At 44.4% G+C, this 12,442-nt stretch overlaps 1 protein-coding gene across 1 annotated transcript in view; it reads right to left on the minus strand.

Annotated features, from left to right (window-relative positions):
• The window catches only part of LOC136582214 (tetraspanin-32-like), a 48,442-nt gene that overhangs the window by 20,356 nt on the left and 15,644 nt on the right, over positions 1-12,442 (minus strand). The window contains exon 4 of the mRNA XM_066583077.1: positions 7,325-7,399. Coding sequence (XP_066439174.1) covers positions 7,325-7,399 — 75 coding nt within the window. The remainder of the gene's footprint in view (positions 1-7,324; positions 7,400-12,442) is intronic.

Genomic DNA, 12,442 nt, shown 5'->3' on the forward strand with positions numbered 1-12,442 from the left:
ACACAACACTAGTGTTAAATAGGAGTAAATCTTTTTTTTTGGTTATCTAGTGTAATTAGCTGAATTTATGTTTAGGCATGAATGCAGAAGAAAACATCAAGTACCCCAAATCATTATAAGGGAAGAAAGACTAAGTATTTAAAAGTTACAGAACAATTTATATGGACTGTAATTGGAAGTTGTTCCGAAGCAAGTTCTCCGCTCCCGCATCAAATGTTGGCTAAGCATCACTGAAATGCTTGATTATTACTTGCTGTTAACACAAGAAAGAGTCTGTGCCTCCTGAAGTGTGTGCTCTGCTTCAGCTCTTCTCCACCCACTTTCCAGACTTCTATCTGACTGTCTCTTCTTCTGTCCTCCACATTCGCTCTCCCTCCACATCTCTGTTTCCATGCAGGAAATCTACAACAGGTTTTTTAATCAAGGAGGAATATCCGCAGCCACTTATTCATCACCTCTCCGCGGCACGGATCGATACAGTCATGTGCAGCTCCAGGAATGAAATATGTAATGTCCTCACGTATAATATTCTCATATTCTGATACAGCAGGGAAGTCAGCATTAACAATACCAGCACGAAGTCTGAGACACATCACTGCAGTCATCTCCGGTTTTATGGTAATGGCATAGAAACTAACGAACAGAGAGAAAATGGCAATCTTCGAGGATGTTTTCCGTTGAGAAAAGTGGCACCGAACAGCAAGAAACTGGCATTGTACAGTACAGGGCGCTGTATTCACCAATAGGCATTCTATGCTACACATTTAGACTGGTGTACATGTGTGCTACATATGTCTTTACATGAAGAATCTCAGTTGATGGCTGTTCGAACCAGATCAAAATTGTTGGAGGACCTCTTGTGCAGGTGAAAAAAAAAACGGAGCGCAGGATCCGAAATAAATACCTTTTACTTGGCGACCGGTTGAGTGATTAGTGTTGAGCGAACCAAAACAGTAGCATCCTGTTTCTGGTCAAATTTTGCTAAAGGCTTGCTTAGACATAATCTTGAATCTTGGGTGGTTTGTCTCAGCGGAACCCACTAAGGTGTCTTCTTAAGTTAGACAGACAGGTAGATGGACCAGGAGATGGATGGAGAGGGGACAGCCAGATGGGCAAATTGAGGGACGGATGGGCAGGGGGACAGGCAGTGAGGCAGATGGATGGACAGGCGGGGTGACAGGTGGCTGGACGGACAGGGAGACAGACAGACCAAAGGACAGATAGATGGATAGATATGAGATAGATCGATAGATAGATAGATACTATAAATTGCAACCACATCACACAGATGTTAGTGAATATGGAATTACTCCTAATGACTTAACCCTTTCCCTCCCTGTCTCTGTATCTGACACTGTGATGTAGATGATAGCAGGGCCCGCTCCAGAACTGGCGGGCTGTGAGAGGAGAGATAAGCTGCATTTGCTATATTTCCTTGTTGGCACTATAAGTGCCATGTTGGCGACAAGACTGCTGGGCAGTATTAGTAGTGACAGGCACAGCCGCTTATTGGCTGGAGGCACACACATACATCCAGCCAATTATCACAAGATTATACTAATACTGGACCCCCTCCAAGCCTTCAGCCCCTGGTGGTCGTCCACATATTATTGTGTGCTAGTCATACTTCATTGTAATCTTGCAGTGCGTCTGGCTTGGGGGGTCCACTGGGGATTCATCAGCCCCCCGTGAGCCAGTTCGAGCCCGCTCATCACTATCAGTGATACAGTCACATAATGGGAAGTAGCGGTACATTCACTTCAACTCAGCACACAGTTTACAATGCTGCAACACCATACAGAACACTTTACCAACTCCGTTAAGGATCACTGGCTTTTCTAGAAGAAGCTAGTGTGCACTTAGCCTCAAAAAAAGGCGAAACTCCAGTAGGCTGAAGAGTGCAAAAATTGGATCACTGAGCAATGGAAAACCATCACCTGGTCAGATGGGTTCAGATGTCTTTTGCACTGTGCTGATGGGAGGGTGAAAGTTATAATCAAGCAGCATGAATCGATGAACCCTTCCTGCCCGCCATCAGCTGTGATATTCATTATGCGGTTTATGAAATTCACTCCATTACATGAAACTTATTTTACATTGCCCCTGGGCTACAAAATGTGAATCTAGCCCAAGAAGTCATTGCATATAGTGACTGGGAGACACTCTTAAAGATCTTGAATCATGCAGGGTAGCTTGTTATTACCGTGTTTCCCCAAAAATAAGACACTGTCTTATATATTTTTTGCCCCAAAAAGGGCACATTGTCTTATTTTCAGGGGAGAGGGGGCCTTTTACTTACCTGCTCCGCGGCGTCCCGATGCCTCCTGATGGTGTCCGGCGGCGGCGCAGCGTCCTCCTCGTCTCACAGATGCCTTCTGCTGGTGACAGGGCTTTGAATACCCCCCCCTCCAGCAAAGTGAGCACTGTGATTGGCTAATCGAGCGCTGGCAGCCAATCGCAGCCGGCGCTCGATGAGCCAATCACAGCCATTCAGTGATGTCACTCACTGAATGGCTGTGATTGGCTCATCGGGCGCCAGCTGTGATTGGCTGTCGACGCTTGATTAGCCAATTACAGCACTTGCTTTGCTGGAGGCGGGGTATTCAAAGCCCTATCGCCAGCAGAAGGCATCTGTGAGACAGAGGAGGACACCGGACACCGCCGCCGGGATGCCGCCGACAATGTGAGTATTGATTTTTGTTTGTGGGGCACCCGAGATAGGTCCTATTTTCGGGGGAGGCCATATATTTCAAGCCTCTCCCGAAAACCTGATAGGTCTTACTATTGGGGTAGGACCTTTTTTTCGGGGAAACATGGTAGGTTCAACATTCAATAATCCAAAAATTGTGATAATCCATTACTTGTTCCGAGCAAAGAATTGCATAATAATTTGGCACTATTACACAACTACCAACATAATTGAAGAGAGAAAACCAATTATGTGAATTATCTGATTAAAAATGCAAATTGATAATATTGTAATAACATGCTGTACATCACCCTTCCATTTAATATTGTATCACACATAATAACATGCTGTACATCACTCTTCCATTTAGTCTCCCTGAAGGTTCTCTTGTCTTATATTTAAGTTTTATTATACTTTTGTAGGACTATCCAAAAATGTATAATATTTAATAATCCCTACAAGGTTTTGTTAATACAGGATTAAAGGAAATTATATAGTTAATATAAAGAGTTCTTCATATAATCTATCAGATCCGTTATTTCATCTTCAGATATTTTTTGTGCCTTTACAAAGGACTTCCATGGAAGAAATAGAAGATAAACAAGTTGATGCTGATTTTAGGAAACAGCTAAATAAGTATATGGGAACCACACGACTGCTGCAAAATATACACAGAGCAGTCATAGTAAGAAGGAAAAGGGAAGAGGAAATGTAGCTCAATAAGGCCCCCTGTCTACGGCCATGACCGAATATTGCTAGCGATTTTCTGCCGCGGGGGAGCGTTGTCAGGTCTCTGTGCTGGGTCTATCTGACAGATAGGCTCATCTTGGAGAATCGCGATGTGCCGTGATTTGAATCCCGTGAGCGGAGAATCATAGCGATTCTCTGCTTGTGGACGTTGGGGCTGCGTTTTCCATAGCAACACCATGGAAAGCGTTCACTGCGTTACCTGTGGCCGGATTATCGGCGCAAGTAACGCAATGAACTATCGCCCGTGGATAATAACCCCTAGATGGGTCAGTGCTGGCAGTACAAGAGGTTGCCGGTTCAAGTCCTGGGTGCGTCACTGCTCGTTTTCCAAGGGCCAGCACCTTTCTCTCTGCTTTACTGCAAAAGCCAGAGTGCAGCATCCTATGGCGCGCCAGCTGCATCACCGCACTTTCATCACTTAGACTGGTAGCGCCACTTGTAACTTCCTGGTGGTCTCTTGGGGTGAGCTCCTCCATTCCATTGTACAAAGATAAAAATTAGGTTACAATCCTAACCCTCCATAACAGGAGGTCCTAATGCCCCTATGTCATTTGCATGACTTGATTACACTCAAATCTTTGTTCTCATTACCAGTTTAAAATGGACCCTTCTCCCTCTAAGGGCACAATGGCAGCTTTATTGTTTGCTCTAGGACATGTACCTTTTTGTAGCATATGGCCATCATTGAGGGGGATTTCTTCTCAGGACCTCCACTCTTAGGCCTTAGTCACACGGGCGTTTTTTTGCGCGATTTGCGCATTGCATGACGGATGCGCATGCGCAAATCGCGTGACCGGCGCCGAAAAATCGACCGAAAATCTGCTCCTAGCCGCGTTTCATTAGAAACGGGCTGGAGCTGTCCAGCGCATTGCATTCAATGGAGCCAGCAATACAGCTGGCTCCATTGAAAGCAATGCGCTGCGGGCGAGCCCGGGATGAAGCGCTGAGCCAATCAGGGGCAAGTCTGAGTCACACCCCCTTCACACCCACTGCAGGCCGGCCGCGCGGATCTCCAGCTGCCGGGAGCAGGTGAGTATATATATATTTTTTATTTTAACACTTTTCTGGATGAATTGCAGGGAAGGGTTTATATATTTAACCCCTTCCTGACAATTCATCCAGCGCTGTCCGGCAGCCCATTGCTTTCAATGGAGCCGGCTGTATTGCCGGCTCCATTGAATTCAATGGGCAAACATCGTTCTTCTCTGCCACAGCTGTTACAGCTGTAGCAGAGAAGAATGATTTGTCTTCTATATGTTCTCAATGGGGTCGGCGCTGCTGCCGCCGGCCCCATTGAGCGCATATAGAGAAGAGAACAGGAATCGCAGATCGCAGATAGGTGCGATCTGCGATTTCTGTTCTATAATTTATCGGACGAGCGCATAAAAAGCGCTCATGTGTCCGATACCATTGCAAAGCAATGGTTTTAAAAAAATCGCTGGACGCATGCGCAAATCGGGCGAAAAAACGCCCGTCTGACTAAGGCCTTAGTCACGCCCCTTGGAAGGGGAGTGAAAAAAAGAATCTTGGTGCTGGCTAAGGAGAGAGAATGGTGACGTTGATATTCTGTGTCACCATGCTAATAGGAAGGGGCAGATTAGAGCCCATGTAAGGAGGTAATTTGGTGCCAAGAGTGCAATGTTCTGTGTGACTATTAGTAGTCTGGATGTTGATAGAGTTGGTGGAGGTAGGCCACCATGTAGGCCACCATCTGTGGAGTCTGCTTGGACTGTGGGATTAGTAACTCAACTGTTGGTACTTTGTTCTGTAGTGGATATATATAATATCTATACTTCACTGACAGTGGACATACACTTTCATAGATCTGTAGGGGACATTCTCTCTCCTACATCCTTTATATACTATACATTCTTTATATAGCTATGACAGTATTTTTTCCATATTTACTGTTACACGCAGCCTAAACATCACGGCTTTTAGCAAACGCACTAGTCAACATATGCAAATAATTATGCAAAACATATGCAAATAATTGCGTGGAACATATGCAAATAATCAGTACTAAGTTATAACCTCATATTTGACCATCCACACGTGGTACCCAAGTGTCATTTGACACCAAATCACTCATCCCACCTTTTGCCCCTTCCATCGAGCTCTTCCAAAATGGGATGGACCACGCCGAAAACAACAGATGACCGGATGCAGGAAGAACCTTAAAAAGCTTATCCAATTATCTATCCATACATTTATCTATGCAATCTTTGGCATGCCTATAAAGGGCAGATATGTTAAATGCTATAAAAGAGGCTACGTGCCCACTAATAAAGCAGAAATGAGGACGTTTTCATACGCTCAACCTCTGTGTCGTGTGATATCTTCTTGCGTGCACAAAACCATTTAAGATTAATTTGGAAGGGTGCAAACATTCCCATTGATCATTCTGTGGACCCCCAAAGGTCATCGATGACAGTTAAAACCCACAGGAGGTTGGGGACGGGAGAAGATCCCTGTCTTTGTGGACCAGTGAGACATCTTCACTGATGACTGGTTCCCCTACAGGCCTGAGACGTGGCCTGGTGCTACTTTCCTGTACTAGACTGTACTGGGTGGCTAGACAGTAAGACAGGTGGAATGGCCCTTGGGAGTCAGCACCAGCTATAAAGCCCTACTGCCAGAATAAATGAATATGGAGTAGACTTAACATTGAACATTTTTATTCCAGAGCTCCATGCCAGCATTCCTCCAGCTTGGAACATAACCAGAATATATGGATTTTATTTTTTACATTCAGCTACTTACTTTCGTAATGTATAACAAGATACATTTTATGTTAATTACTCCCTTTCATAGGGAGTTAGTAGTACGCAGTTTTATTTGCTTGGTTTAAAAGCTATGGACAGTTTTTTTTGGAGCGTTTTTTTTTTTGTATTTTGAATTTACAGTCATTTTTATAATAGGAGTTCATTAACAATGTAGCACTGTTTGTCCTCTGCAGCTTCTACATATCACTGTATACAGAGACTGCAGTCTAAATCTCAGTAGTAGATCCATCAGTGAAGCTGGACTGACTGCTTGGTGTTCAGCCCTTATGTCTTCTCTCCTGCACTTATTTGTCAGGTAACTTATGATTACAGCAAAGATAAACTTTGTGCAGGAGAGGAGAGAGCAGAGGAAAACTAAGGGTCCTTTTACACGGGATGATTGTCGGGTGCTTAAAGGGATTCTGTCCCCAAGCTCATGATGTGTGACTTGGAGCTAAGCTCTGAGTCACGGAGGTGGACCATGCTGGCTTTTCCCCTCCCCTATTATGGGTCCCTTTTACATGGAACCATTATCGTTAAGATTGGCAGGCGATGGTGGCCTCTCCCCATCAGCAGCTTTCTTCCTATACACAAAAGGTGAGAGAGCTGTCAATCTGCATGATGCGAGCTGGGAGAAGATGGCACAGCCCTCCTCTATGACTCAGCTCAAAGACAAACTTCATGAACCTGGTTATAGAACCCCTTTAAGTGCCCGCCAGTCGTCTCGTATAAAAGGACCCTTAGTTTCCCTCTGCTCTCTCCTCTTCTGCACGTTCTTATCAGTTAATCTATGATTACAATAAAGTTTATCTTTGCTGCATTCATAAATTACCTGAGAAAAAAGTGCAGGAGAGAAGAAATAAGGGCTGAAAACCAAGCTGTCGGTCCAGCTTCACTGCTGGATCTCCTACTGAGACTTAGACTGCAGTGTCTATATATGGAGATATGTAGAAGCTGCAGAAGACAAATGATGCCAAATTTATAATGCAGCCCTATTACAAAAATGATTGTCAGCCTAAAATACACGGATTTAGGGAGCAAAATTGCCCCCTCAAAGCTGTCCGTATCCTTTAATGTAATCCCATATACTGTCAGTGTGGCGGCATAATGATCAGCCTACCTGAATCTGACAGTCTTGTGTCCACGTCAGTCCAGCCATGAGAGCGCAGAAGAGGAAGCCAAACCCAACGAAAGCCTGCAGGATAGGAAACAGTTCTTGAAGGAATAATCTAAAAATATATCTGATTCCTTTCACTTTACGTTTCACGTTTTCCCCGTAAGGCGAGCAGCAGCACTTCATGTTCTGTATGATTATATAACGTGTCAGGCCGGAGCTCTCCACAGCAGAGTATACTGCAGTACTGGAAGGACCCCGGGAGCGCACCCCACTTCCTATATCATATCAAGCAAATGTTCATGTTGTGTATAGGCTCTAATGTGACACCAGCCCGTGGATTATATAGCATTAACAATTTCACGACCAAGAGGTAACAATCAATCCTTCTATATGTGTCTTATATAAATATATACCTATTAGACATTTCTGTGGACAGTATATGGTCTATGCACTTTTTGACATTGTCAAGGACAAGGAGTGACACAGGGTGATGATGGGCGGCTGCAAATAGCTTTACATTACTTTCTGTCATTTGGTTTAGTTATCGTATATCTCATTCAAGGGATTTCTGACATCGTGCAATCAGAAGCAAATCACATAACATAGTCCTTATTATACTGGGTTCTCCCATTATTATACATGGCTGTAAAGATGTGGATGCTGAGGACACCTAGTGGTCATATTGAGTGTTGCAAGATGGTTCAAAAACAAGCATTCAGGCTTAGTTCACACTAGCATTACTTTGACTGTGGGTCAGTACAATCACACAGATAACAAATTCATATATTGCTGTACGGCCTTTTTTCAAAAAATTAAATCTTTAAAAAAATAAAAAATTAATTTCTGACCGCCATTATTTTTTTAATTTTTCTGCAACTATGTGAAGCCTTTTGTTTTGCGGGACGAGCTGTAGTTTTTATTGATGTCATTTTGGGGTACATACAACTTTTTATTAAGCTTTTTCTTTAATTAAAAGCTGACTTTATGTATTTTTTTTCACTGTGCATGATAAATAATGTGCAATACCACTCTTATCACAACTGTTGCATCTGGGGGTAAGCTGTCAAAGATAGCTCCCAAGCTTGCACCATACAAACTCCATGTAGATCTGCCGCCAATACACAATGTATTGCGTAGGGATAGCGTACCATACACAGCCCATACAAGTACAAAGGGCTCACGCTGCGTGGTACGCAGAGAAATAGAGCGCGCTGCGATTTATTTCTCTTGCATATTGATATGCAGTGTCTACGCGCCGGTGTGTATGGATCATTGAAAGTCCATTGGCTCAATCTACCACGTGGTGAGAACACAGTCGTGGGCAGGAGCTCTGAGTCACCTTCTTCACATCATAGATTCGCCAGGATACGCTAGTATTTTTTCCACCATAAAAATGGCGCATGCTAGTACTAAATCTGGCATATTTTATCATTCAACAAAGTTGTGCCCGCTGTTCTAGTAAGGGCTAATTCACACGTCCGTATATCAGCAGGGTTTTCAGGCCCCGCCGATATACGGTGTCCCGTTCTGCAGGGAGAGGAGGCGGGCCGGGATGGGAGCAGTGCAATGAGCTCCCGCCCCCTCTCAGCCCCTCGCCACTATTTGCAATGGGAAAGGACAGGACGGGGCGGAACTTAGCTCCACCCCTCCAATTGCAAACAATGGAGTGGGGCATAGAGAGGGTGAAAAGGGGGCGGGAGCTCAGTGCACTGCTCCTGGCCTGGCCCGCCTCCTCTCCCTGCAGAAAGGGACACCGTATATCAGCTGATATACGGACGTGTGAATAAGCCCAAAGGCACAAAAATCCGTTCTTTTTTCCGCAAATCAGTCATTAATTTGTCTAAAATAATTTGCAACAACTTTTTGGCACAACCAGAAAAGTAAATTGGCTCAGGGAGATGGAAGAGCCAGGAGCAGGGACTGAGCTCCCGCCCCTTGCCACTATTTGCAATGGGATGTGAGGGGCGGGGGCAGAGCTAAGCACAGTTACTTAGCCCCGCCCCTGTCTCGCCCCCTCCTATTGCAAATAGCGGCAAGGGGCGGAGAGGGGGCGGGAGCTCAATTCCTGCTCCTGGCTCTTCCATCCTCCTCCCCCTGCAGACAAGGACACCGTATATTGGCCGGCGTGAAAACGAAGCCGATATACGGTCGTCTAAATAAGCCCTAATGTCTACAGTGAAATGTAAAATGCACTACAAAAAGTGCATTTTTGTTTGGGGCATTCAGGGCTCCTTCACACGGGCGTATGTGTTTTTGCAAAAGCCCAAGTGCAATACATTTGTGCTTTTGCGTGCATATTGGTGCATTTTACTGTACTTTTTGCGCTATCAGGGCATGTTCACATAAACTCGGGACATCACCCCCCCCCCCCCAGATTTAAAAGGCTATTTAGCCTATTGAGGTTCAGATATTGTTAAGTTGTGCTGCTGGGACCTGTTGTTCTATAGGTTTCCAGGAGCACATCTTCACAGCTGTGGGATGTGGAGTCCTCCAGCCAGCCAATCCTACTGGTCTGCGGCATACATATACCAAGATGCTAGTTTCCTGGTACATGGCTGGACATAAGGTGTGAACAGCCTGTTCTGTGTGTGTGAATAGTGATGGGTTCATTGGGTCATAGTGCTGCAAGGCAACAGTGCTAACCACTGAGCCACATCCATCGAAAGACCCCACCGCCATTACTATTATATGACTATTATTATTTTAGGGCTCTTAACCCCTTAAGGATGCAACCCTTTTTTAGTTTTCATTTTCAGTTTTTCCTCCCCCCTTTTAAATAAATCATAACTTTTATTTAGGTATCGACGTAGATGTCTGAGGGCTTATTTTTTGCGGGACGAGTTGTATTATTCAATGGTGCTATATAAATGTACCATATAATGTACTGAAAAACTTAAAAAAATTTTAAGTGGAATGAAATGGGAAAAAAATGAAATTCCGCCATGTTTGGGTGCGTCTTGTTTCGAGGGCAGCAAAAATGACATGACAACTATTTTATGGATCTGTACAATTACTACGATACCAAATTTATATAGTTTCTTTTTTTGCTATACTACTTTTATTTTTTCCAAAAACATTACATTTTTTAGTCATGTGAGGGCTCATTCCTTGCGTGGCATCCTGTAGTTTCTATTGCTATCATCTTGGAGTAAGGGTGGATTCAGATGAACGTAAATCGGCTGGGTTTTCACGCCCAGCCGATATACGGCGTCTCTCTCTGCAGGGAGGGGGGGGGAGGATGGAAGAACCAGGAGCAGTGCTCTGAGTTCCTGCCCCCTCTCTGCCTCCTCTCCACCCTCTGCACTATTTGAAATGAGGAAAGGGGGGACGGGGGCGGGGATAATTCGTGGAACTTAGCCCCACCCCCATCCCACCTCCTTTCATTGCAAATAGAGCAGAGGGGCGGAGAGGAGGTGGAGAGGAGGCAGAGAGGGGGCGGGAGCTCAGAGCACTGCTCCTGGCTCTTCCATCCTCCCCCCTGCAGATGAGGACACCGTATATCGGCTCGGCGTGAAAACCGAGCCGGTATACGGTTGTCTGAATCCACCCTAAATATGACTTTTTAATAGCTTTTAATTACATTTTTATTGGAGACAGGGCGACCACAAAAACGCAATTCTGGCATTGATTGCTTATTTTTTTAATAATGACATTCACCATGCGGGTTAAATAATGTAATACTTTGATATATCAGATTTTTACGGACGCAGCAATACCACATTTTTTTTTAGTTTTATTATTTTACTATAAATATGGAAAAAGTTTTTTTTTTTGTTTAACTTTTAATACTCTTTTTTAAAATAAGTAATAAAACTTTTTGAAACAAATTTTTACAGTTTTTTTAGTCCCTAGAGGAAAAAAGAATTTGTGATGCTTTGATCGCTCCTGCAGTATGATGCAACCTGAGATCTTATCGCAGGGGTAGTGCAGGACCCTCAATAAGATGTGGCATTTAAATGCCGCTGTCAGAATTGACTGCAGAACTTAAAGGGTTAACAGCTCCGATCAGCGGCGCTGCTTATCAAAGCTCTTGTGGGCGGTTATTGGCTGTAAGAAACAGCCAGCACCTGATTTGTATGGAGCGGGTTCGACCCACAGGACATAATTTTATGAACTTCCATCTTGGTTTGAACTAATTCTGACTGAACCGAACTATTTGACAAATTTCAGTGAAAATAGCCAAACCAAACTTTTGAAATCTTTGCTCACTTTGAAAGGTGCTGCTGATGCTGGAAGACAACCACCCTTGGTAACCCTGCTGCAGCCAGCAACACTGCTACTGCCGGGGACACGGCTACTGCCAGTGTAGTGGCCCAGTACACTATCCTGCTCCCCTCCATAAATGTCATACATGTTTGTCCTATGTTGATGCACTGTGCAAAGCTTGTCCTGTCATTTCCACTGTGTGTGTTGCACAGCTGCAGCGCTTGTGAGGTTAACGGTTAATAAAATCGTAGCCTGCACGTAAATGTATCAGTCTCTCATGTCATGTCGTATAAGTGAAGGTATGAATAGGAGTGATTGAGAGCGGGAAGGAGAGTCCATCTTCCGGAGTTGAGAGAGTCTAACACAGAGCCACATGGAAGCACCTTCAGCTTCCTTGTGGTGAAGATGGAGGAAGAGGAGAGATATCCCGTGATTAATGCATTTTGGATGTGAGTGGAGTGAGCCCCAACAAGAGAGTGAACCGTTGTAAATAATCACTTTTCCCGACAAGGCCAGTGCAGAGGTACTAGGTAATTACTCTTTAAGTTTTTTCCTACACGGCCCGTCCAGAGTCAGGATCACCGTGTAGAAGTACGCTCCTTAGTTATTATACCCACGCATCTCGAGAGCTGGGTGAAAATACTTAAAGTCAATAATTGTTGCCAGAGTATCTGCGGAGTGATCCTACCCCTTTACTCTTCCGGAGTGCTCCCTTTTTCAGGAACTGTTCCTGACAGATAACGTGAACTGTAGGACGGGTGTCATCATGTGTTTTCTCCCTGCCCTCAAACCTCTGATCTGTTGCTTTACCTGCACTGTAAAGACTGTACCTAAATTGCCTTGTGAAAATTGCTTTTCTGCAAGTTTATTCAAGTAAAGTTTATTACGGGCCCTAAGGCCTCATGTCCACGGGGA

The sequence above is a fragment of the Eleutherodactylus coqui genome, chromosome 11 (genome assembly GCF_035609145.1).
Source record: "Eleutherodactylus coqui strain aEleCoq1 chromosome 11, aEleCoq1.hap1, whole genome shotgun sequence".
NCBI lineage: Eukaryota > Metazoa > Chordata > Amphibia > Anura > Eleutherodactylidae > Eleutherodactylus > Eleutherodactylus coqui.